General features: G+C 37.5%; 1 protein-coding gene across 1 annotated transcript in view; it reads right to left on the reverse strand.

Moving 5' to 3' along the window:
• Positions 1 to 203: 203 nt before the first annotated feature.
• Positions 204 to 27,839, reverse strand: part of NETO1 (neuropilin and tolloid like 1) — a 73,683-nt gene continuing 46,047 nt past the window's right edge. Inside the window, exons 7-11 of the mRNA XM_075142177.1 lie at positions 19,655 to 19,883; positions 7,388 to 7,501; positions 4,539 to 5,097; positions 3,307 to 3,381; positions 204 to 2,077 (exon numbers count right to left, since the gene is read on the reverse strand). Coding sequence (XP_074998278.1) covers positions 3,321 to 3,381; positions 4,539 to 5,097; positions 7,388 to 7,501; positions 19,655 to 19,883 — 963 coding nt within the window. The 3' untranslated portion in view covers positions 204 to 2,077; positions 3,307 to 3,320. The remainder of the gene's footprint in view (positions 2,078 to 3,306; positions 3,382 to 4,538; positions 5,098 to 7,387; positions 7,502 to 19,654; positions 19,884 to 27,839) is intronic.

The following is a 27,839-nucleotide window of genomic DNA, read 5'->3' on the forward strand; positions in this document are numbered from 1 at the left end:
ACCCATATCTTCTCCAGCTAAGTTCTCTCAGTCAACACCTCACTGGAAAAATCATAAAATGGATTTCATTGTGTGCTTGTCAAGGTGGGACTAGACCAACTCTATGTTTCAGTGGGATTTAGGCACTTTAAATATATAGCAACTTTAAAATCCAAGGCTTCAATATTTTCCTGAATTCATTCAAAGCTAAATTCACATATTTAGATTTCTCCTTGTACATTTATTTATACACTATCTCCATTAGCAAATATTTATAAATATACATAAATGTGTGTGCATGTATATGCATTTCTTTCAGCAAGTCTTTCATTCTTCCTTGATTTTATAACAGATGCATGGATGCATCCATTTTAAGCATGGATGCGGCAAATATCTTAACATAATATACTTAAGAAAGGATCATGAGATAGGACTTGGAAAGATTAAGGAAAAAAAAAGTGATAAAGTATATGAACTTGGAAAAAGATGCTGATATGGAAATAAACTGTTAGTGCATGCTAAAAATCGATGCAACTGAGAGATGACTCAATGACTCTCCTCAACTGCAGAGGACAGAGGATTGTTTTTTGCAGCTAATATGTGATAACAAATAAAATAATCAAGGTAAAATCAAACATTCCAAATACAGTGTACAAAAAAGGAGGCAAATACCTGAAACCTTTCTTCTTGTGTAATTCCTAAATCACATTTTTAGAAATTGTTTTATAGAAATCAGATTTCCTGTATTTTTAATTATGTAAATTATGTGTTATATATTTAGATAAGTGATATAGATCACTTTTTTTTTTAATGTCAGTCTTTCAGGTTTTCTCTTTTCCCATCTATTTATACTTTGGGAAGATCCATGGAATTCTTCCCACTTTTTCAATAAAACTAGCAAAATTTTTGTACAGGAAAACCTAACAACCATGAATGAAAATGTATGTTTAAGAAGGAACTGGGGTTTGTTTTGAAACAAAATTTGGAAGATTACACTTTAAACAGATAATGAAACTATGATTTTATACATTGAGTTCTTAAATGAGGGGCTTTTCAACTTTACATAATTGTGGCTTTTCAACCTCCAATAATTCCTTAATAACTCAACCTCTCAAGCTTGATTTTGATGTTGGTTACTAATGTTTATAGCTTGAATTATGAACATCATTTTAACTTGCATAAGGAAGTGGTTTATATCTGTATCTCTAAAGTTGGAGCCCAGCCATAACATTTGTATAACTGATAAAAATCTGCTACTCTGTCACACTGAAGCAAACTTCTTAATAATTGTCATGGAAATAAATTAATTAAGAGTACAGAATTGAACACGAAGTTTATCAGAAACCTTTTAACTGAAATTAGGTGATCAACTTTATGTATTATGAATTCATTTAAATCTTAAAAAAAAATGTATTTTGCTTTTCAATAAGTGAGGGATGAGTGACAGCTGATTCTCTGATGTATCTGGGTTTCAAGTTCCTAGAAGCTAGATTTTGAGCTTAATCTTCCTAATTACACAGGATTTGTAAATTTGGTAAAAGAAAACGTTGCCATTAAACTCAAGGTAAGAAATTATTATACATTGTTTTATGTATCTTTATATAAAAAGTTACAAGTAGCAAGCATATGACACAGAAATGGAACAGTAACATCAATAATCGTGAATGCATGCTTTTTACAATGTATCTAGTAAAGGGATTTTTGCCAACTCAAATATTCAGTAACATACATGCAGATTATTTTCTCAATGTCAAATTCAGTCATATTGCTAGATGCTTATCCAACAAACATTTCTATTGAAGTGATTATGAATAGCTAAATACCTGATTTCAATAAATTGTTCCTGAAACTGGGAATTTAACTTGCAATGAAAAGAAGAGAGAAAAAGAAAAAGAGAAATGACCGATAAGCATGATAACCAGAGTCTTATTGCCTTCTAGTAATTTTACTCAACACTGTTTGCTGAATTTTGTCATGATATGAGAATAGCTGGTCAGAGAGTCCATAAAACCTCTAGCTGGTGTTTCCAAGGACGATAGTTTCACATTTCATTGTAGCATGTTCAAAATCACCCAGGAGCGCACTATTCTCAAGCAGTCTATATAATGAAAACAACGTACATATAACAAAAGTTCAATGTAAATCTTCTTCCACATATCACACAACATACAAGTAAATAACAGACATAAAACATATTAACTGAAATAAAACTAAGATTAAAAAAAAAAAAAACAAAAAACGGACAGTCTCAGTTAGGAGCTAATTTCTTCTTCAAGTTTGCAGCAAATCTCCAAATGTATTTAAAAACTAAAGAGCACTTGGTGGCCAGCAACCAAATTACAAAAGAAACATATTATTATGCAATGGGATTATCTTGCTAAGGAAGTAAGATATGGCTGTACTTCTTAGGTTTGGATAAAGGCAATGAAATGAAATTAGAAACATATCCACTCTCTCTTTCAGACAGCCGAAATAATTCACTATAGATTTTTCCATTCAGAGTTTGCATGACTGCATGAATAGTTGTCTGAAAGCAAAACAGAGTTATATTATGTTCTCTCTAAGAGGAAAAATACAGAAAAATATTTACCTAAACTATCTAGAAGCAATAAAAGTGGATTCTTTTCCAGTAAAATTGATGTATACATATATACACATATAAACATGTATATACCCATAATCTATGTTTATATTATATACACATATATAAATTGACAGACTAGCAGCTATCTATAACTTCATTATAAACATCTGAGATTATGTTTATTGAGATTAAGTGTTGATAACAAATTACACAAAATGAGAAGCTTAGGAAAAGACTCAAAAAAGGAAGATGATTTGCAAACATTAACATTAGTGCTACAGAATCTCTACATTTATCCATACTACCGCATACCCTTCCACTGACACTTCACAAGGTTGAATGAATAAAATGAACTGAAAGCATAGTTGCACATCTTACTGGCTTGGGTTAGATTGTCAAGTTTTACATACTGTTTCACATGCTGGGACTCTCAATTTTATTTTCATAAATAAAAAAATAAATGAAACACCAGAGCCATGCAAAGCATCTGTCTTTATAATGTATTTGGAATGAAGATTATATTTAGCTAGCAGATTATTATAGTGCTGTCAAGAATAGGAAATAATAGATTTTGCTTAGTTTACAACGTTAAAGTGGTCATCTGTCTTTCAGTTTTCTCAGTATTCAAACCTGGCTCTCTCCATACAAGGGACATATAACTTGAGAACATGCATTTTAGCAATATAACAAATAAAATGGAAAGCAACAGACGGTTCAATTGTTGTATAGGTATGTTTACTTACCTCAAGTTTGTCTCTTAGACCCTAGTTGTGTTGTACTCAGACTCATGTTTGCTTAGAGACCCAATGAGGCAGAACCTGGAATGTTATGGCTATTTCATTCAAAATAATAATGTTTGCATAGAAAAAAAGAAATATATGCATATAGATACTTAATAAACAGTACACCTTGATAATCTGATCAATATTCACGAAGTAATTTACAATGGCATGCAATTAGATTAAAATAATCAGATAACTTTTTTTTTTTAAGAGACAGAAATGCCTTAATGTGCAAAGAAAATATGGAGGGCATGTAAACAGTCACAAGAAGTGCATAAATAATGCATGCAAGTGGAAACAAATAGATATTAAAAGCTTCTGTGTTCTTTTTCAAATAAATTGTTCATAAATGTTTCTGCTTTTCTTTTTCTTTTACTTGTAAACTTTTAATCATTTATATTTACAGTCATTCAAAGTGCAATACACAGTAGAAATAGCTTTTTTATTAAAAATATCATGCTTGACTTTACTTTTTTATTGATTAGAAAGATTCCTTTTAACTACATTCTTATATGTAAATATATGAGTATTCTCTATGAACTATGCTGTCTTATGTTCTAATCAATATATATATATGTACCTTAATATGACAAGCCAAGATACTGTGATTAATAATGGAACAGATACAGTAAAGTTTTGCAAATATTGTCATTCATTATATAAAAGATAATGTTTCATGAGAAAAGGGGTTTCCTACCCCAGGATTGTGTTTCTCATTATTGTGCCATGCATGAAAATGGATACATGCATTTTTTATTTATTGATGTACTGATTTAGAGATGTTAGACCAACAGTGGATGATACTCAAGGCCACCTCAGTTACAAGGAAACCACAGGTATGTGGCTCTTTCAAAAACTAGATTCACACAAAATCTTCTTTGGTTTTTAAAAAGTGTGTCTTTTCTCTCTTGACCTGTGTGGGTATGCATGTGGGTATGTGTAAAATAGTAAAAGAAAAAGAAAGATATAAAGGTAAAACTGAGATACAGGATTCTTCAGGAAACAGGAGCAGAGATGAGAGAAAGAGAGACAGGAAAAGAGAGATAATATAATGGTATGTGCTATCAGGAAACAGAAATTTAAACAACAAATAAAGAAGAAAGAAAGTATGTCTTTACTGAATAAAGAGTGAATATGTTTGGGCAATCAAGTCCTTACACAATAGTCTTCATCAAAAATCTATTGATACTGACCGCTGAACAGCTTTATCATGTCTGGACAGCCTGTGACTTGTGGTTGGTAGCTCTTCAATTTCGTCTATCTCACACGCATCTGCAGCATCTTGTGAGTAGCTATGCTTCATGACAAGGATATTTCTCCTGTTCATGGGCTGAATGAGTGGTTTTACAGGCTGGGGTTGTATTTCTGTCAAGACAGAAGCATCTCTTGTGCTGAGGTTACTACGGCTGCCCTTAACGCTAGACACTTGTGATCCACAGTGATGGTCATGAATGCATTTTGAAGATGATCTCCGCAGTTTATGATAATTTTCAAAGTCATCTGCAACATCAGCAAGGTCAGCTGTAGGCCCTGTCCCTCTGAGAGTGCATAACTCGTAATGAGGAGGCTCAAATACCTCCTGGAACACTGTTTGATCAAAGTCTGTTTTCCTTTGGACAAATTTTTTACGAGGCTGCTTGATCTGTACTATAACAGAGATAACAATGAGGATGATCACAATGCAAGAAGTCACCCCAATTATAGTCCCACTGGTATTGGTAAGTTGGTCCAATAAGTTAGCTTTTCTTTTTTCTGTGTGACAGGAGAAAAAAAAATAACACAGTGTTAGTTCCAGTTCAAGAACAAAAACAACCGTGATGGGTTCACAGATTACTGCAAAGCTGAGCCTAGTCTATGTCTGAGTTCACTTAATCAATCTCACTGATAAAAAGAAAAAAGGAAGAAATCAGGTATTTGTGAAAGCCAAATAAACAACACACAGGTTCTCTGTGTGCCTATTCACTTGGAAAGTGATTTATTCAGGGTATATTACAAGCTTAATTAAATGAAAGAATTATTTACATTTTTTTATAAAAAGCAACCCCCATAACAAGCAGATGGCTTTAGTGTCACCTCTGAACTGTGTTTGCCTGCTAAACCCCCCAAGATTGTTACAGATGTTCTCTTCATTATCTTCTGTCTCTTCCAGTAAATATATGCAACTAGGACATTAGGACCAATGAAAGAGCAAGACTTTACAGGATTTAAAAAGAAATTCTTCTTTGCATTGGGAACTTCGGTGAAGTCCTAATATTTATGAGCTGACTGGGACTGTTGACAGTATTCAATGAAAAAGCTAAATCAGGAGAAAATAGAAAAGTTATTCAAATTGAGATTTCAGAAAGGGAAAAAAAAAGTGTGCAAGTTATTTCTTTTGTTCCTGACCTATTAATTACCACAACTTTTCTAAACACCCATGAAAATCCAAAAGCTGATCCTACCTACTATCCTTTACTCAGGGGCCTCTAGGAAGTTAGCCAGCAAATTCAGCATTGTGAATGACGAAAAACAGAAAATATGCAGTAAAATAATAAAAAGAAAACCAGTTTCACCCTACTGTTGCGTATATTTCTCTGTGATTTGCTTACAAGTGGCTGCAGACATGAGACAGTGACTGAGCCTTATAGAAATCCAAGCTGAAAACATTTGCATCAGTCTCTCACAGGCATAGCAAGAGCTAGCACATTGGCAACTGTGATTAAGTTTCAACACCCAGTTTAGTGTAATTTTTCCTGGTAACCTAAAACATATCAAAGGACTGAATAAAAAGCCTTTGAAATGAAAGTTATTGGCACCAAAACAATAACATCCATCTCTTCATAATCTCCTAAATACCAAAAATGAACTTTTCAGTGCTCCCCACTGCCTACTCTTGTAGATTCACCTGGGGTTTCTCTAACTGACTGACACAGACTCTGGGGAGGTAGGAGAGTTGGAAAAAGCAAAACAGCAGCAAACCTCCTTTTTCTACTCAGAAAAACAAGAGAGGATAAATGCACAAGACCCAATAAAAGATATTTGGCAAATGAAAGATGAAAATCATTCTGGAAATTAAAGAGTGGGGGAGGTTTCCTGTTTTCTGCTGTGCTGAAGAAGTAGAGAACAGATAATTATTTCCCAATCGTATGTTTCTTTGAAGAATACTATGCCATGCCACAGTTTTGCTGCGTTCTTTTGGAGTATGTTTTCATTTGTGTTTTACCCTATTGCACTGCTTGTCAGGATTTTACAGGCTTCAGCAGACTTATGGGCTGACTGCTAATCCACCTCATTCTGAATTTTTTCTCGATTGGTTCCTAAATTTGGCATATCCCATGTTTCCAGGAACAAATCTGCAGTAATGGGGGGGAGGGGCAGGAGGGAAACGAACTGTCTCCTTAGCCTTCAGTGTAAGTTAGTTAAGCTCTTTTCCCTGAAGAAAACACAGATGCTGATTTTTTTTCCCAGAAACAAAGAGCAATATTTAGAAACCGTTGTCAGCATCTGGTTAGGAACGTCAGTCCCTACCTATGAAATAGACGTTATGCCTGATTTCCTGTGCTTGTTCCTTGCTCTTCAATTTCACTTGATGATAGGTAGATTTGGTTGCTTTCTTACAGTGTTAATTCCACTTCACATTGGCTTTTTAGCCCACCTGGGCTATTATAGGCATGGCATGCAGCTAGAAGACACCTGCTACCCATATCTTACTCCACTACAAAGGTAACTATGACAAAGGAACCAAAATATGACTTTTAATTACATTTTAAATGGTACGGGAAACAGAGACCAAGTGATCAGAAAGCCTGCCAGAAGGACATAACCAGCCAGAAGGACATAACCAACACAAATCCACACCAAGCAAAACAAATGCAAACACTGAAAGTAAAATCCATCGGTATTTTTACCTCTCTTCATTTTCTCTTTTGCTTGATGTATGCTCTCCCTGAATTACTCTTCCTGAGCTTTGACCCATCTGGTGCATACTTAACAAGAACCTAAGGATAGTATGCTGTATCCCAGGCAGTCTAAATGATTTGACATTTCCAATTCTACACATTACCTTTGCAGTGGTTTTCATCCCAAGGATATACACAATTCTGGAGTCCATTGCAGACCAACGTATTATTAATACACATATTACTGTGGCAAAAGAATGTGTTGGCTTCACAAGGGGCTAAAAACAAGAGAGAAAAAGCTGATATTAAGTAGTAAATCATTCAGCTCTTCGCAACAAACACATCTAGGAGTGATCATAGAATCTGTAATAGGAAAAAACTATACAACACAGGTTCCTTGAGCATATTTAATATTCAACATGCAGCATTGAGAGCACTCCAGTCGCACACTGTTTATTATTCTGTGGCAAAAGATTTTCAGTTCTGTCTAAGATGATGGACTTTCCCATCATCTGACTCTCATGGTTGTAGTGGGTTGGCCCCCCATACATTCGTGGGGGGTCATTGGTGTGTTACCACCAGTTTTAGCCACAGATCCAAAACCCTATGGGTTGCTATGAAAAAGTTAAATGTATCCCAGCCAGATCCGGTGTATGGGAAATAATCTGTTTTAAAGTTTGTTGCTGAAACTCCAGTTTTATAAGAAAACTTGTGTGACTCAAAGAAGATATGTACTTTAGTGCCTATATCAATGGTGCCTGAACAGAGAAAATAAAATTATTTTAAAAACCTTTTGGTCATAAGAAAGGCTGCAGTAAAAAAGTACTCCTTGGATCACAAGTGTGAAGATTAAAAAAAGCAACAGTCTTCAGCGTCTCTGAAGCCCATGGTCTAGGAGAATCATGCAGATTAAAGCTGCAGGATGAAGGCTTTACTGAAGGCCATATACTACTACTGTGAAGAAGCAGCTTGGAAGCCATCAGAAGGAATTGCACATGCTGCTAAACTGTGCTACTTACTCAAGTGTTGGGAGATCCTTAGGTGTTGGGGTTGTAAAGATATTACTCCAAAATTATATAACACAGTAAAGATGAATTACTCCTCATATTTCTTTTATAAAAAGCCAAACCAGAAGATCTTCCTCTGTTTAAAAAAAGAGCTACAAACTTTATCAGTGTTAAATCAGTAAAAATGAACGGTTTATGTATTTTTTTAGCTCAAACAACCCAAAAGCATTATTGTAATTATTTTTAAGGGAAAGTTAAAAAATAAACTAAGACCCTTAACTAATCAGAAAGGAGTTATGATGCTTATATTATTGATACTTAGAATTTGATGTTTCATGGCAATTTTTCTCCTCTGCAACTTTAAAAGCAGTTCCTATGACAACGTATATGCATAGTGCAGAGACTGGCTCAGAGCAGATGACTGCTTCAGTGGTTCGCTAACTAAGGACAGTACAAAGGATTTATACTGTAGAACTTAATGACTCCATATATCATGTCAAGAAATCCACTTTTCAATAAGTGCTTAAGTTCAGATATCCATAACTGACTAAAATGGCTTCTTCAGAGCAGTTATGGTCTGTTAAAGAAATAGTAAATGCCATCAAAACTTGTACAGACCCCCAAATACGCAACCATCCACTCAGATATAACAGTATATACGTAAACTGTATCTCTTGGGTCAATGCAGAAGACTGATCAGCCAGACTGGTTCTGCCCACTGTTCAAAATCTGGTATACCATCTCCTAAGCTGCAGTGACTCTGGTCAGGTGTTAAGTTTGTTAGAGGAAGGATTTTACTTTAAACTGGACAGAAAGAGCGGAACCGCACTTGTGCATATTAGCAAGGGAGGGTGCTTTGGGACAGTCCATATCTACCTGTTGCTGTCATTTGGGGACAGTGAGGGCTGAGCCTGGAGAATACTGTGTCACATCATGATGTGACACATCATATAGGGAACCCACCAGAGACACTATCATCCTTTCACACTCTAGCTGCAATCTCTGTTTCTGGGCAAGGCGAGGATCTTTTGGGACTGGTTTTTCCAACACACAGAAAGAGTCTCACTGCCTGCTCTAAGCAAAAAAGTGAAATAGAGAGGGAGAGAATTTACGAAAGGGAAACCTAAGAAGACCTAGCCACCCATTCAAAATACACGGTAATAAGTAGGAACTGCACAAGAAAAGACGACCCAAATGACAAATGGAGAAAGCACAAGGGGTGACAGGGGAGCAAGGAAAAAAAAAGAAGTGCAGGATTAAGAAACTTATGTTAATAAAACCATAAAGAAGAAAAAAAAAAAACTACCAAAACACCAAAAGACATGCAGAGTGGCATAAAAGGCCTTGGAAGTGAAGTGGTGAAGGCAGAGTGCTGTGTCTGAGCAGGCAGAACTGCCTAGACTTGCTCTTGCCACTTTAAAATCAGCCTGATTTAATCCTGAAAGCAACAGCAAAGAAAGGATTAATAATCAAAAAACAACCCCCAAAAGAATAGAGAACAATTTAAAGGAAGGAACAACAGTTGTGAGAGGCAGAAATGAAGGAATTTAGAATAGTGGTGGTAAGTAGCAAAGGAGAACCAGAGGAAGGTAGTAAATGACATTAAAGGAAGAGGAAGAAAGAGAGAACTGCACAGCAGAAATAGATGACACTTAAGGCATTCTGCACTGAAAGGAATGACAAGAGATTTTATATCAAATGAAAAATATTAGGAAATGTTTCAGAAATAAGAAAGAAGAAATAAGAGCAGTACAAAAGATATTTTTTGCAGATTTAAGAAGAAGGGATAATTATGCAAAGTGATGGCAGGGAGATCTGGAAATGAAAGGCAAGAGAAAAGAAGAAGAAAGAAAGAAAATTTCAGTTTCTCTAAATTGTGCTGTTGAACTATGGAGGAAAGAGATGGTATGTGAAGAAACGTCAAAACTAGATGAATAGTGAGGCAGAGCAATTTCAGAGTAAGTACAGCAAACTTAGCGTGAGAGAAACCCAAGTGTAAGATTAACGCTAATGACAAACCGCCCCCTCTTGTTCATGTTTAGAAAATTAGTATCGTCAAGTCCTCTCTGTGATCCCTTGGACCTGGATTAAGCTGGACAAGAAATCAATATAGTTTCCCCACTCTAATGAAGGGTTTTTTTGGAATAAATGAAAGCATCAAGGGAAGCTGAAAACTTCTCAGTCCCATTGTACATCAGAGGAATTTGGGGTTTTGCCCTTAAAGAGGCACAGCAAAGGGGTCTTGGGATGCTGCATCAAGGACATTCTAGTAACAGTAAAAAGATAAATGAACTGGTAGCAAACACGATTCTTTCACAGCAAGATGGATCTAGTCCTGATGCTTTCCTGAAGCTGTTACGGAACCCAAGATGGGAGTGGAATCAAGCAGACAAGGTATGTGCCAGCAACACTTGATAGCTTAACCTAAGTCTTGAACATCATCTATGGCAATTCCTCAATATGTAAACATTTAAACCTGAGGAAAGGTTGTGGATGTTTCCACAAAAAGAAGCTACTGCTATCATTAGCTTCAACTAGATAAAGCAGCACCCAGCAGAAGCCCTACTCTATCAGTCTACGGTCTTCCCCATGAGTATATAAATGCCCTTTATATGAGAGAGCAGCAGGAATGCATAGAGCTCTGCCTTGGGTTGGGCGATGAGCCAAATGAGAGATTTTGGGTCAGGATTAGTGGGCAGCCTAGTGTTGGCCCACAGGTACCAATATTGTAGTTGGTGTCTGTCTGATACAGACTACCTGATCAGGGACCAGAAGCAGATTAAACCTTCTTCAGACAGTTGGGAGAAGCCTCACGTTCAGAGGCCCTGGTCCTTACAGGGGATTTTAACCACCTGGTATCTGTGGAGGGCAACACAGCAGGGCACAAGCAATCCAGGAGGTTTCCAAAGTGCATTGATTATAACTTCCTGATACAGGTAATCAAGGAGCTGAGGAGGGGAGCTCTGCTGGGCCTCATGCTTTTATAAACATGTGAATGTCAGGTGCAGTCCTGGCTGCAGTGATCATGAGGTAGTGGAGTTCAGGATGCTGCAAAGAGGGAATAAGACAAAAAGCAGGATCACAACTCTGGGCCTCAGGAGAGAAAAATTTCGCTGTTGGTGGGTCTGCTTGGAAGAAGGCCATGGGAGGTGGTCCTGGAAAGATAAGAGTTCCAGGAAAGTTGTTTGATTCTGTTAAGATCACCTCCTCCAAGCTCAATAGTTGTCTATCTAGACAAGCAGAAGGCAGCAGTGAGCCTGTATGGATGAACAATGAGCTACGGATTAAACTCAAACATAAAAAGGACACATACAAGAGGTGGCAGGAGGGACAGACGACCCCAGCAGAAATATAGGGGCACGGACCAAAGATGCAGTGATACAGTTAGGAAAGCTGAAGCCCACCTGGAGTTGAATCTGGTGAGGGCTGTAAAGAGCAACAAAAAGGACTTCTACAGGTATGTCAGCTGCCAAAGCAAGATGGGAGAAAATGTGTGATGCTGAATGGGGCAGGGGACTTTGTGACAAAGGACATGGAAAAGGCTGAAGTACTGAATGCCTTCTTCTCCTCCATCTTGTTTTTGTGGGATTTGCCTTTTGGAGTTCCAAGCACTTGAGATGAGCTTGTTTCTCCAGGAGAAAGCCTGGAGCAATGAAGACTTACCCTCGGTGGAAGAGGACCAGGTTAGGGAATATTTAAACAAACTGGACAGAAATGAGCCCACGGGGCCTGATGTAATGCCTCCAAGAGTTGCTTAATGTCATTGTGAGGCCACTCTTCATTATCTCTGAAAGGTCATGGTGATGGGGGAAGGTTTCCAAGGACTGGAAGAAAGCAAATGATCCCCCATCTTTGAGAAAGGCGAGAAGGAGAATCCTGAAAGTTACAGGTCAGTGAGCCTCATCTTGATCCCTGGGAAGGTGACAGAGCAAATAATCCTGAAAATCATTTCCAAACACATGAAGGACAAGAAGAGTGTTGTCTGCATGGACTTATGAAAGGGAAATCATGCTTAACCAACATGACAGCCTTCTGCGACTGGATGACTGTCTTGGTGAGTGAGGGGAAAGCAGTGGATGTTGTGTTTTTCTACTTAAGAAAAGCTTTCAATCCTGTTTTCCCTAACATCCTCATAGACAAACTGATGAATATGGGCTAGATAAATAGACAGTGAGTTGGACTGAAACTGCCAAGCTCAAAAAGTTGTCATCAGTAACGTAAGTCCAGCTGGAGGCCCGTCACTAGTGATGTACCCCAGGGGTCAGTACCGAGGCCAATACTCTTTAACCTCGTCATTAATATCCTGGATGATGGGACAGAGTGTATCCTCAGCAAGTTCACAGGCAGTGCAAAACTGAGAGGACTGGTTGATAGATCAAGTGGTTGGGTGGCTGTACAGATGGACCTCAACAGGCTGGAGAAACACGGACTTCAAGCAGATCAACAAAAGGAAATGCAAAGCCCCGTGCCTGGGGAGGAATAACTTCATGCACCAGTACATGCTGGGGACTGACCATCTGGAAAGCAAGTTTGCAGAAAAGGTGCTGGTGTGCAATAAGCTGACCATGAGCCAGCAACGTGCCTTCGTGGCAAAGGTGGCCACCAGTAGCCTGGGCTGCATTAGAAAAAGCATTGTCAGCAGGTTGAGAGATGTGATCCTTCCGCTCTACTCAGCACTGGTGAGGCCACATCTGCAGTGCTGTATCCAGTTCTGGGCTCCTCAGCACAAGAGAGTCATGGATGTACTGGAGTGAGTCCAGCAGAGGGTCACAAAGATCATTAAAGGCTTTGATCTGAAATATGAGGCATCTGAAATATGAGGAGAGGCTGAGAAAGCTGGGACTGTTCAGCCTGTACAAATACCTGATGGGAGGGATTAAAGAAGACAGAGCCAGGCTCTTCTCAGTGGTGGCCAGTGACATGACAAGAAGCAATGAACACTAAATGCAATACAGGAAATTCCCGTTAAATGCAAGAACAAACTTCTACTTTGAGGCTGACCAAACACTGTGCAGGAGCTGGTTTCGCAGAGAGGTTGTGCAGTCTCCATCATTGAAGATATTCAAAACCCAACTGGACACAGCCCTGAGCAATCTGTTGTAGCTGACCCTGCTTTGATTGGGCTAGACCACATCCTAGAGTCCCTTCCAATCTCAACCATTCTGTGACTCTTGGAAAAGATGGCTTTGTAATTAGATTAAAAGTAACAGCTGGGAACACACAGTTATGTTATTTCTCCTGTGTCCCAAAGCTGCCTTGAGTCAAGCTCTGCCAAGGTACTGGCCTAGAAATAAGTGAGATGATAGTGTATTCAGCACAATGAACAATTCATAATGATTATAACACAAGCCAGCAAATTAGAACTATACATATAATTCAACCTGATGTATTTTAATAACTTTAAGTCTTTGATGAATTGTTGGATTTTTACAGCATGAAAACACTATCATTTAAATTAAATCACCAGTTAAAGAAAAAAATTATTATTAAAGGTTCTTTTTCCAGTTTGGATTTGAACTAATAATTATTTTTATGTAAAATTATAGTTTATATAAAATAATATATACAAAATAAAAGAATTCAAACACTTTAATTCTACATTATTTTAATGATAATATTTTCTTTTTAAAAATTTTTGTGCTAAGTGTAGGTTTACCTTGTATCTTAATACACAAACAGATTTTATTGAATTAATTATAATGTAATGTCCTTTGCAACAAGTATTTATACTGAACACAAGATGGTGCACTTATCCTAGAAGATATATAAGCAAGTGAGTTAACAGGAATAGACATGATATCCCAGAGTCTTTTCAAGTTTAGGAAAGCTATACTTTAAAAAATCCTATAATAATAATCCTATTTCCTTTATCTGGCATGTAAATATATTTTGTTGCTAGTACAAGTTAGGAGATTGTTATAATGATCATATTTCCAGAAGGTTACCATCACAGTATTCAAAAAAGCCTGAGTTTAGTATTCAAAGGTTACTGCTTTCAAAATTTATAAAAATTGAACCAATGGGGTTGTCTATGTTTTCTTATTATTGGAAGGTTTTGGGAATGCACATGGAACAAATAATCTATACTTTTTCATTTATTAATGCAAAATGATCATAAATTCTTTTAATCCTGAAGAGCCCTAAGGCAGAGAAACATAAAGAACATTAATAGTTCTTCCATATGCCATGTTTACAAAGTAACGTGAAATAAAAGCAGTCATATTTTATATTTAAAAACAAAATACTGCTTTCACTGAGACAATAAAATAATCACAAGTAATACATGCACATTTATACTATAAAATAACAATATTTATAAAGCACCATAGCAATTAAATATTCTGTGTGTTATTAATAATTATTATACTATTGTGATGTTATGACATTAATAATAAAATACATTATCTGTGTGTGTTGAGCATGATTTTGTTGGGCATTACAGGATACTTTGGGTATAAAATGCAAACACGACCAGATCAAAACATTTTTACAAGATGAAGTCAAAAGCTGACATGTTACAGACCTGGTGTGAAGCCTGGCTGTCCCACTTCAATGCGGTGCTTTCCCCAGTGTATTTACACTGTTTCTCAGCACCACGCAGTTAGTGTAACTCTTTGCTTCTAGGGTGTGAACTAGCTCTGAGCAAGCTAGCTTGGGTGTCGACATCGTACTTCATTGAACCGTGTGGATTTACCCTTTGAGCCTGTTTCAAGACAGGGATTCAGTCCGGGACTCCTTAATCTTAGATGAATGCCCTACCCTACTTGCTATTTTTAGGCTTCTCTCTCTTCCCCCCTTCCCTTCTTGTCATAACATTTTTGAGAGGTCTTGCTTTCTCCTGAAGGTGAATGGGAAAATTCTGAAATCTTAACAATGGTTAGATGTGAGAAATATTTTACACTGAACTCGTTAGATATTTCACACCTACTCCTCACGTACTCAAGATAGCTCATTGCATCATGCTCTGTAAGTGAATTCTTTTGGATCATTTGGATTTTCCCACTGTTCCTTACTGAAAAATAAAGTTTTCTTTCCTTCACAAGAGAGAGAAAAATGAAATTCTTCAGATGTTCCTTGAATCGCCCTTGAAACAGAGGAAGACGTTTTCTCTCAGCCTCTCCAAGAAACAGTTCATCAGTCATGCTGAGAGACTGTTTCATATACTTTATTAAAATTATAATATTATTAAGATGGTTTTAGTACTGTACGCTACAAGTATATTACCTAAAGTAAAATTACTTATCTTTTCATTTGCCACTAATGAAAAAAAAACCTTATTAAAAAACAGCTATTAGAAACTTGAAAATGAAATGAATTTTCTTTCTCAGCCACCTTCAGACAGCTCTGTTCAAGATAAATGTAACTTTTGTGGATAGTTAATACCAGATACACATTGATAATCTAGTCTTTAAAAAACACATCTCTGTGGTTTCATGGGGTTTTTTTGATATACGAACTCACAAGAGAATGGCAGTTCAGGAGCATGTGCTCAGAGCTCCAGTCTGTGTTCAGTGTATACACTCTAGGCACCACAAACAGTTATTTTGTTCAGGGTCAGAAAGTCATTGGGGTGCTTAGCCAGTGAGGGTTTTTCACTAGAGAGAGCTGCAAATAGCACAGAGGGGAAGAAAATCACAGGTGAGTGCTCACCAGTAAGGAGGCAATCCCAAAGTTTTCTCTTTTATATATTAGTGTGGAAGCAGGGAGCAAAAACAGCAAAGCTGAAATCTATTTACACTCCTACGTTCTTGCAAAGGAAAACCATCTCTTCACATGTGTTGCATTTATCACTTTGTTGTTCCCTTTCTCAGTAGTTCCCTTTGCATTACCACAATAAACACAGTCATTAATACTGCATACCTGCAGCGCCTTTTCCCCATTAGAGAGTTGCCCATGCTGGGGTGACGGTTGGACTCGATGATCTTAGAGGTCTTTTCCAACCTTAATGATTCTATGATTCTATGATCTTCAGGAATTCTGGCTCTAAACAAGGACTTGAGTGCTGTTACTCGATAAAGGTGTGCACTGCTCTTCTAAACATGGCCCTAGGTTTCCATCTCAATACAGGTTTTGTCAATAAAAAGAAAATAAGAATGATAGAACCTGTGCTCCTTTAGGAACGCACGTATGACAGGGCTTTAAAAACAGGCTTAGAGCTCAAAGGGGCAACAAAAGTAGGAGAAGGAATGATATTTTTCTGTTCTGGGTTTGTGATGCAGGGTTACGAACAGAGAAGGAAGCAGTGCTACCAAATAGAAGTCAGAGGTAAGAGAACGAACCTCTTGCCTGCTGTGCATACAGAGGGATTTTCTCTTATCCCATATGCCCTGGTTCTATGAATCTGCTTTTAGGTTAAAGCGTAGGTGTGTCTGCTCAGGAGCAGCTCTTTGAAGAAGCTCTAGGTGTAGCATGTCTGTCATTAATCAGGCTGAAGATCACTCTCACAGTCTTGGAAAATGAAATGAACAGTTAGATAGCGAGTGAAAAAACAAAGACTCATTTTACAAGTCTTCTTACCAGATGAACAGAATCCTTTTGATGATACCAACTTTCTTGTTTTCCTTTTTCTGATTCTTAAATTAATTTATTGGATACTTGAAATCTATTGTAGACAATGACTACCATACACAAAAATATGATTAGACATATATGCTTAGAAGATATATTAAAGATTAAAAAGGTAAGGACATAAGCAGAGAAAAAACATAATGATAGTTGGAATAGCTAATAAAGTTGATCATGAAATATCAGCTCATAACTCTAAATTATCAGCTATTAAGAATTAATTGTTTATGAAGTGTTATTTAGAGCTCTACTACTATTTTGATGATGCGAGAATGACTTCTGATTTTCTGGCATAGGAAATTTAACAACTTCTTGCATTGTATGCCTTTCCTTTAGACAGATTTATAGCACTGCTGCTCTGCAGAGCACCACTGCTAGAGGTTTGGAAACTTGTAAGACCACTTTTTAGATGCCAACAAAAAAGACATATATATTTCAAATGTAATTCGAGCACACTGATCAAACCGTATCAAAATAATCATATAAGAAATCTCTTTAAGATTTCTCTGTTCTACACAAATGTTACATCCCCAGGAAATGGCTCTATAACAAGAATTAACACTGAACAGACTTACTCAGAAAGAAAACATTCCTCAGGCTAAGTAGCCTGTTTCTGCAAAAAAACACTTCCAGTTCACAGAGCCTTGTGTAAGAGAAGACTCACAATCTCAGCAACTTAACTCCACACTAAGGAGAGGAACTTGGGGAGCTACAGATCACAACACCTCCTGGTCATTCCCATGGCAACAGTAAATACAGGAATTTTACTTTGTCACTCTTTGCCATGCACATAACCACAACATAAATATTATCTTCTATTTTGTTTCTTTCTCAGCTCTAGGTGAACAAAATAGCTTTTTTCCTCTTTCTTTGTCCCCAAGTAGAGACACAGGTGTCTGTTCCCTGATGCACATCTCCCTGAATGAAGTCTGACATTCTTTCTCTTCCATGCAGATGATCTAATTATTCCCACACGCAGCTGAAAGACGTTGCAGTTTGCATGCTGCGAGCTGTGCCTCGCAGTGCACACACCGGACATCTGCCCCAGCTGACTCCTGACAGCCAGCACCAGTCTGCAGCATAGGGCAGCACTTACGGACAACTGGCATGGCACAGAAAGTACAATCTGCAACACCTTTAAATCTTTAAAGTCAATTTCCAGCATTAAAAACACAGTTTCTTCTACTATTTATGAGCAGGCTCTGTATACATATCCCAAGGCACAATTTAGCCCTTTAGCACAATTTTCAGCTTTTAGCACGCAATGACTGTTCAGAATAAATTTATAGAAAACATATCATGTTAATATTTTCAGCTTCCCAGCCAGACTACCATGCAGTATAAACTATCATCTGTTTGCAAGAACAGAGTAGCTCATAAGATGTAGCATGTCAGGCAAACATATTAGGAATAGTATAAGAGAAAAAACTACATTTTTCCTTATTTTCCTTTAAAATATGAAAGCCTTGCAAACACACACTTATTCAAACCTTCAGTTCAAGTTAGTCATCATAGTGCTTCACTCTCCAGTTCTTTATACGCTGTGAACCTCCAGTGTCTATGCAGTTGTTTCTAAGGTAACAGATCAGGATGCCTTGTGAAAAAAATGAATCAGATCTTGAATATTCAAGACATCTCCAGTTGCAGAAATGAGAAAATGGCAGTATCATCTCAACTGAGGGTTCTCAATATCTTTTAGACCCCGGCCTGATTTACAGACAAGAAAAATATAATCCACCCTAAGGCTGCAGGGTAAGAGTAGGGCGGCATATGCAGTTTCAGGCACGTAGACTGTCAGAAATTTTTAATCAGAGCCATAATTAAGGAATTACGGAGGCTGTTCTCAACAGAGTCTCATTGCCTCATTGCAGGGTATACACACACAGAATACAGATGAAGAATGTGTTTGGTAGGATCGCACCTTCATTCCAACCACTGACAGCTGCACAGAAATATTCCTGTCAGACATGTGATGCACAAACCAAAAAATACATTAAAAATGAACATGAACCAGCATGTGAAAATAAATGCATATAATCCTTCCACAGGGGACCAAATATGCATTATTTCCGTCAAAGAAAACAAATCAATATCTTTCACAGGTGATTACCTAGTCAATCATTTTCAGTGAATGGAATTATTGGGTTTTGTGGATGTTTTTTTGTGATTTGTTTGTTTGTTTTTTTTAAACTGGCTAGAACTACCTTTTGTTTCTTTCAAAGGCTGTTTTGTTCATTATCTGAGTCCAGAAATCATATAAACATATGAATGCAGGCAAGGCGCACAGAGAGAATATTAACCAAAATATCATGTAAGGCTTTTAGAAAACTTCGGTTACTACAAAAAATTAACTAAATTCTTTGCCTAACGATATCTGATATGTATGTTTATTGATATATGCATTCTGGAATATGCACAAATGCACCCACCATTTGTAATAAAATAATCATGAGGTATTTTTCAAATGCCCATCATAATGAGATCTAAAAAATCACATTCATAGAAAAGGATCAGGCTTGATAAAAACCTTCAGAGCTGTATTATTTTCCATGTTGTGTAAGGGAAAACTGAGACACAGTGGCCCGGTAACTTGGAGATAAGATAAAAGTCACGGTCATACAACTGGACAGGTCATGACTACTTGTACCTGTCTCCCTGTCTCTGAATCCTGTGTTCTATCTACTGTGTTACAAATTATTGCACACTGTAAGTGCTTGGAATAAAAACTGTTCTGAATATTTACTTAGCTTGTTTGGGAACATTCTTCAGTGACTACTCTGCATGAAGAAAACATTAACAGTATTTGGGACTTGTATCATTTAACACACTGAAAGACGGACGCATTGATTAGGGTCTTACGTTCTTGGAAAGATGTGAAAAGCATCTGGAATCGGCTGCTTCGACTGCCTTCATCTGCCCACATGCGGATTACACCGAGACCTGTCCGCAGCATTACATCATTAGCAACAGTGCTGCAAAACTTCGCTTTCAAATCCTCCACGGAGCTGCTTCCGTCATAGACAGCTACAAAATTCCTTTTGCATTCGTTGGAATTCTGCATCTCGTAGTCCAAGAATCGCAAATAGATCTATGAAAGAAACAAACAACAAAGGCAACATGTACAGACATTTGAGAATGACTAAACAAACTTTAAACACCTTTGCTCTACCTTGTGGGTGAAAGACTACGCACCACCACCATCAAAATAATTTTTCTGTAGCTGGTGATCCATAGACCACTTCTATGGAAGGACATTAATACAGAAAGTAGCACTGTTTATACTTCCTGGTATTTTATCTTGCTTCAAAGTAGAATCTAGCAGAAGATCTAGATATTTTTGTTCTCCTTTGCAGTAAGGTCCTAATTTCCAAAGATATACCCCTCTTTGAGAAGTATGTACAACAGCCCTTCAAGCTGAAGGACAGACAAGCTAGAAATTTCTTCCTTCGCTGGCTGGCACAATATTGCTCTATTACTTGCCTGACATGGAAAATAATAAGGCAAATAATTGCTGCTCCCTCCCCAGAGTCAATATGTGTCATCTTTGTGATATGTCTCAGCTACATTGATTCAGGAAGTGAGAATGTGGGAGCCAGGCAGAACTCAATCATTAATCTTTTTATGTTTCCTCAAGCAATTTGGCCACCATCTCAGCTTTTCTAAACAAAGCCTTATGGTATACATCTTCATAATTCAACAGGGTTGAAATCAAGCGTATTTCATGGAAACTGCTAGAAGCCTGGAAAGTTTTTTAGGAAATGTCTCTTGCATACAAGTTAAGTTCTCTCATAAATGTAATTGATGTATTGCCCTTTGCAAAGAACTCTTTAAAGAAAGAAGAAGGGGTGAGGAGAAAATGCTGTTATTTAACTCTATATGGACTTTAATAGGGAAAACCACTCATTTTAAAAGCAATTGATAATACAAGCAACATCAAATATTCCAGTAACAGAGAAGGCAAGTAATATTTTCAATAGAGACATGAGACATAATCAAACTGCCAAGTGTACCCATGAGACTTCAGGAGAATGATACAGAAAGGTGAAGTAGGGCAGAAATAGCATAAAAAGCCAGTAAACATATCCAACATCCAGCTATATGAATCTGCACTTGAAAAAATAACCAAAAAGAAACTCCACTGTATTAGACATCAGATATACGTCTGTACAAACAATCTTGTTACCTTCAGGTAGTTTTTTACATGCACAGAACAATTGCTTAAAAAGCTTATCTGGATTTGCATATAGTACACAAACATAGTATATCCTAGTAGCAACAGGACTCACCACTTTACCTCATTAATATACTAAAGCTCTTACGGTTTGAGAATTATGTGCTATTAAACTGTCTGCCACTGTTCAATAATAGCTCAGATTTTTAAATGAGCCTTTTTAGGTAGTGTATTATGGTACATTTTCATTCTTTGCTATGCTTTGCAACTGGTCTCTCTGGAGAGAATATTTGTAAACCAATTTTTACTAGCATATGAAATTTGGTATACTAAGTTTCATTTTGCTTGCTTCATCTTTTTCTAGTATTTTATTTCTTACAGTAATCCTTACTTATGTTTCAACATTCCCATCCTCCAGAAGAACTCAGAGGAATATATTTCAATTAAATTGCAGTTAAGTGAATTCTACTTTCACCATGTATCCTGGTTTTTAAATACTATAAATTAAGGAAGCTGCTTGTATTGATCTCTATAAAATGGAACAGTTAACAGCAATACACAAAGCAATATTCAGATGGCATTATCTTACATCAAGGAATAGTTTTTATAGTATTTTTCATTTCATTTACTGGTTGCTCCACTCCTGCAGTGGAATGAAAAATTACTAGAATTTGGTCAGCCTGCATTACTGAAATTTTCTTACAGTATCCACCACTTTTTATAAATTTGTTGTCTTGAAATGTCTTGCCATTTCCCCTCCTACTGGGGGACATGCAGTTTCCATTCCTGTTAAAACAGGTCGCCTACTTCCTTGGCGAAGTCATACTTAAAGTCTAGTTTTGAATTCTGAAGATTTGCTGAGTGCAGAAAATGCATTTCTGAAGTTCCTCTGCACTGGCTACATCCCTTTACAAGTCTCTCTTTCATTCTCTACTCTTCCTCCCTTCCCTGGGTGCTCAGGCACCTGGGCCTTTACTCCTTCTTGTGCTCCAAATCCTTGTCCTTGGTGTTCTCCAGCTATTCAGAGCATTTCTGTCTTGCTGATACCGGACCACTTTAGCCCCTCAGGTAAACCTCATCTTCAGTATGGCTCCTGTTCTCTTCTGTTTATACAGCATCAGCCATGGCTACCAGGCAGATGGCTGACCTTCGCTGCCAGCTACTTCCTAGAAACTGTTACACCTCTGATAGGAAGTGTATGAAAACATGCAGAAATTAACTGGAACCAAGCAAAAATGAGCAGCAAAAGGCCAGTGAGAGAACTGCAGACAAGAATTTTGGACCAGTCAGTGACTCGAACGCAGCCATGAAGAACTGTGGTGGGCAATGTGAGATGGGCTCTTACTCCTCATTCTCATGGTTTGATAAGACCTTCTTGTATTAGCGGCTTCTGGGGTCCAGTGGCACAGTCATGCTATGGTCCTGCCAGAGCAAGATTACACATGAGGGAGGGAGGTATGGGAAGAGGCAAAGCCGTGATACCCACACCCAGCAACTGGCCATAGCTGGGACACACCAGAGAGCTGCTTCTGTGTCCTAGAGACCAGTCGCTCCTGCTCAGACAAGCATGTAACAGGCATTGTGAAACCCTGGCACCCAGCCTTTCCTGTGAAGCTGCTGATATAGTCCATAGTCCATCTCTGCATAACATTTCACTTAGAACGGGGAGTACTAAGCACCTCGCTTTTCTTTCCTCCGCTAACAGAAGCAGCCTGCTTCAGATGGGCGCTTCAGTGCTTGCCAGCTTTGTCACAGGTAATGCAATAAAAACCTTCTGCAGCTGATTATATGCAATATCGTATACACATGACTGTTTTCCAGAAAGCAAAGCATGTCAAATAAATGTCTCACAGGAAAGCACAGAAGGCTTCCAACATATTATCGTTATGAATCATTACTTTTATGCCATCTATGCCTATCATATGTATACAATCTATATGTTACAATATACCATATATAGATATGATAGACCATACAGATATAATGCAATGTACGTATATCACATTTTTATCTTATTCCACTCTTCAGGAAAGCTCTTACCTACTCCAGAAAAAAATTATCTTGATCTGACTGCAGAACAATAATAAAACTATACTTTACCTAATGGGGAAAAGACCTCTTATGCTTGTTCACTTGTTCTCTATTTCTGCCTTGCTGTCTTATATATATAAATTTATATGTACATATATATATGTGTGTATACATATATATAAGAAGCACACATGTATCTTGTATAGGGTATCCCATTTCAGTACGGAGATGTAATTGATATCAGTTTGCATTCTTACAAGAAATGTGTGCTAATCCTCACCGTGGTTATAAAATACCAGCTCTCACAGCAATTTCCAGCATTCATCAATTATTCCTGATCTCTTCAAACAGATTGTTCATATAACAATACAGCCAAAGTCTTATTTCTATGGGCTTATCATTTGACATTCTCTAGTTTCTGGTGCATGCTAGCCTTATAAAATAATAAAATATTTCTTAGAGTAGCAGTTATAAATGCTGATAAGGAATCAAGAGAACAATAACTTAGCATTTCACTTTGAATCTTTCAGTGAAGAAGCCAACACTTTCAGTTCTTCCCAAGCCTAAATTCTGTTGTCGGTCATATAAGTTCATTCCTGTGTGTGATAAATTCATCTAAGATCATAACATATATAGACTTGATAGGTATTGGAACCACTGGGAAGAAATATTTGACTTAAAAATCTATGTCCATGCTTCAGAAGAAAGATGGCACCTTCTCCAATGGCATGAAGTTTCATAAATTGGAGAAAATAAATTCCTGATATTTTGAGGTGAGCTGGAGTTTCATTCTCATAGTGTCCTTTGGAGATGACTATTCCCAGAACTTTATATAAAGTGATGAGGACTTGATACAAAGCTCACTGAAATCAGTGGGTATCTTTCCATTTACTTATTTGGATCAGACCTATGGATTAAGACTGCAGTGCATTTTTAAAAACTGGAAACTGATTACACAAACTGACAACCTTATATTGGATCAGATTTTATTTTAAAGAGCTGGAATAATTTAATTGCATCTGAACACCTCTGCCAATTTTTATGGTTTTATTACTATATATTTGCCATTGTTCCTGTCACTGGCTGCAAGACCCACACTGGCAGAAGAAAATGACTAATAAATTGAGTTCCCCAGGGAAAGAATAAAACTGCTTATATGACAAACTGTTATCTAATGCAAAATGTTCCTGATACATAGTTTTCTGAAATCAGTGGCAATATTCTCATTACTTTCACTGGTGTGTGAATCTCACTGAAATAAATTAAGCAGAAAGCGAGAGAAAAATTATCAATATTTCTCATTATTATTTCACTTACTGAGATCTTAGTCATTACTTCTACCAGCAGTGGATACGAAACTTTGCTCCCCCAAAAGGAAACAAATGAACAAAAATGAGGTCACAAACTCAAATGCCACCATCTGCCTTCATTAAGCATTTTTTCATTGATGCCAATGGGAGCTTTTGGAATGATAACATTTCTGTAGATACTGACACATTATATTAACATAATCGGGACATTCTTATTGAAGAGAACATCTTATTTGAAAGAAGCAGCATAACCACCATATCTTTTTCTTTCACATTTTTATTATAAAGTTTTAATAAGACACTTTCCTCAAATCATCAGTTCCACATTACTTAGAAGAACAGGCTGCTAGTGCACAAGTATTAGCTTTTACTGAGTTTTGAGATGTCACTGCAAATGCCAATGCCATTAGCAACAAAACTGATAAAGCCTCACTGCAACCGTGGCATATACAATTTACACTCGGTCACATTATATTTTAAATAATTGTCTTGTCACCTTTAAGGTTTGTATTGTCATGATAACAATGAAAAAGGAAATGCTGGATAAGTTTTACTATTTTTTTTAAATTTGAAAACAACAGAAATCTCTGACTGCATTTATTAGAAAAAAAAAGAACTACCGTAAACTACGACTAATATATCACCTCAGTAAAATGGTCAGATTATAATCTCTTCATAGTGAATCACTTTTGATGAGTTCTGCTTTTTAATCAATCACTGAAGGTTAGGGCTGACAACATGATTGATCAGGCCAGTCAGGAAAAGCTTCAAACCATATCCCAGCATATTAGACCTAATATATGTGCACAGACATTCAGTTCCTTAAAACCAAACCAAACAAACAAAAAGCCATCGTTCAACTGCCAACAGGAATTTAGATGTAAGACAAAAACCTCTTCTTCATCAGGGCCTAATGTCCAGATTTCACATATTCAGCTTCTAGGTTCAGTCAATTCTCTTGTAAGCGCAGGACTGGGTTAAATGGTCCTATGTCTTTCCCTATTGCTCAGTGATCAGTTACAGTGCCTGCTTTATTCTGCATCTTGTTCAGCTCTATGTGATTACCAAAGGACTTTCAAGATAATACCTCCAGTATTTAGGCCTGGGAAGCTCAGTTTTTAAAGCACATTGTGCAACACTAACTTCCTTCAAGTCAAGAAGAAGATAACAAGTATACCAGACTAAAAAGCATATTACTAACAATGCTTGAATTTGACTTGTAAAGTAGCCTGTCCTGTTGTTTGGATCCTAAACTTTTTTTTTTTTAAATCAACATTACTTCAGCTCAAAAGTGTTAACAGTACGTGTTCTGTTTGGTTTTTTGTTTGTTTGGGGTTTTTTGACATTTTTGGGCCTGCTGTTACTAGTCTGGGACCGTGCTGTGCAAAGAGAGAACTCCATACCTCATATTTTCCTCTCTGTTAGGGCTTGGACAATACTGTCTGTCAAAGGTGATGAACTTATATGGTACTTCTTTTAACATCCTGCAATTCACAGCGAGGCTCAGACATCAAAATACCATTTTCCTGGACAAGCGAAGCTCTTTGGATTTCTTTGCTTTGTCCTATTTGTTTCTTCAGACTTCTGTGAGTCCCCAATAACGGATATTTATTCTAACTGTCAACTCATCCTCATTTTTCTCTCGTACAGTGGCAAAATGCTCGCAAGTGACAACCCTTACACCTCCTTGGTGCTATTCTGCTTTTTAACACTGAAAACTATAGATCACATCCTGATTCTGCTATTCTCTTTGGCAAATGTTTTATTACTTTCATCAGTAGCATTTTTAAATCACATTTCCTAGCAATTATTTGGTTTGAGGATGCTGAGGTTGGTTATATTTCTATACCTGAATGGAATAGATTCATGCTAACTTAAAAGTGTTTTTTTTGTCAGTGCTACTCTGGCATGTATATTACCATGCCTGCTAGAAGAAATTCTACATACACGATTCTGTACAGGCACTTGTCTTGCATCTTCATCTAACAAAACTGTTTCAAAGAAGTGATTTTAATAGTTTAACATAAGTAAACAATATTTTCTACTTGTTTAAACATAATTTGCTCACCTTGTTCCAAGGATGGCATATAAATGTGTTGGGTTTTTTCATTCATAATATTATTTATATTATCTGTATGTTAGCAAGCTTCAGAGCTTCTTCAGAGATGGAGCTCATTTGAAACCTGTAAAAGTGTCTCTGCTATTAGGTTTTTCACTCTCTAAATTTCACTTTTCAGTAACATTTCAGGAATCATCACTCAAATGACTTCTATCAAATTTTAGTGTACTAATTAAAGCTTCTCTTCCACACCTGATTAAGAAGCCTCCGAAAATTAGGGATATGCTAGTCTGCCAGTGCTGACAGCTTAAACTGTTTTTCTTGCAGGTATCATCCAAGAGCACAAGTTTCCACTTCACATGTGGGAACAGAAAATGTTTTGGTTTAGTCAGATTGGTTTATACAGATTTGTAGCTCTGCAATTTGCTTCACTGCATGTTTCCTCCTCACTGTCTAGGAAATGCATGCACAACAACCCAGTCTCTCTCCAGACTACATTCAATCTGCAGTCAGGCACCCGGAACCAAAACCATCATCTGTCCATTTGGTCAGGTATGTGGATACAAGGTCAACCATGAAAACAGTGACAAGTGATTTAGAGCCTCTACCAGGTAGCAATACCTACCCTTTGTAAATATGCAAGTGCCTTGATCCCACTTGGGCTTTTGGTCCATGCCCAGCCTTGTGCCTCACTGCCCCAGCCTCGTGCATCACCGAGCTGCAACCCATCTTGAGCTGGTGCTGGCCCCATTGCCACGGGTGAGCCCAGCCACCACCGCACCCCAGCCACCATGGCTGGGCCTGCCTGGCTCTCCTTGTCAGCCATGTCCTGGCCCTGTGGTCACCCTCACCCTGGCCCCCTCCTGTGTGCTCTGCATCCCCCTCCCACTGCTGCCCAACAGCGCTGCTTGAAACAACCATCACCTCTCATAGACAGCTCAGGTTGAAGGATACTGCAATAATATGTCAAAACTAGATGCCTGTTAATTAATCCTTTCAGTTTCTTAAGCTTTTTGTTAAGTCTTGCATCCTATAACCTGTAAAGATATCTTCTTTGCCCAGTAGTATGCTCAAATGGGGTGGGAGAATCAGACATCAGTTTGCCTAACTAGGTTACAACTTCATTTTATTTCTCATGGTGTACATACGGAGGGTAGCCTCACTATTTGCTCAGTCTAAATGTACCTCTTGCTCATTCCTCCTGAATAGATGACTTCCACTGGACCGGATTCAAATTAGTGCTTGTCTGTCTGTAGTTTGGATGCTCTTTACCGAGCTGCCCAGAGCTTCTGATTATAAGCACTGCTTACTGTTTTTTCCCAGCACCAGAACAACATCTTTGTAAATGTTTTATTACTTTTAGTGTCAAATTCTGCTGTCTTTTTTTTTCTACAAAACCTCTCAAGGAACAAGCACGACACAATGGTACCTTGCTGGGAAAGTTACCCACCAAAGGGAGCACTACCTGAGCAC

The sequence above is a fragment of the Calonectris borealis genome, chromosome 2 (assembly GCF_964195595.1).
Source record: "Calonectris borealis chromosome 2, bCalBor7.hap1.2, whole genome shotgun sequence".
NCBI classification, from domain to species: Eukaryota; Metazoa; Chordata; class Aves; order Procellariiformes; family Procellariidae; genus Calonectris; species Calonectris borealis.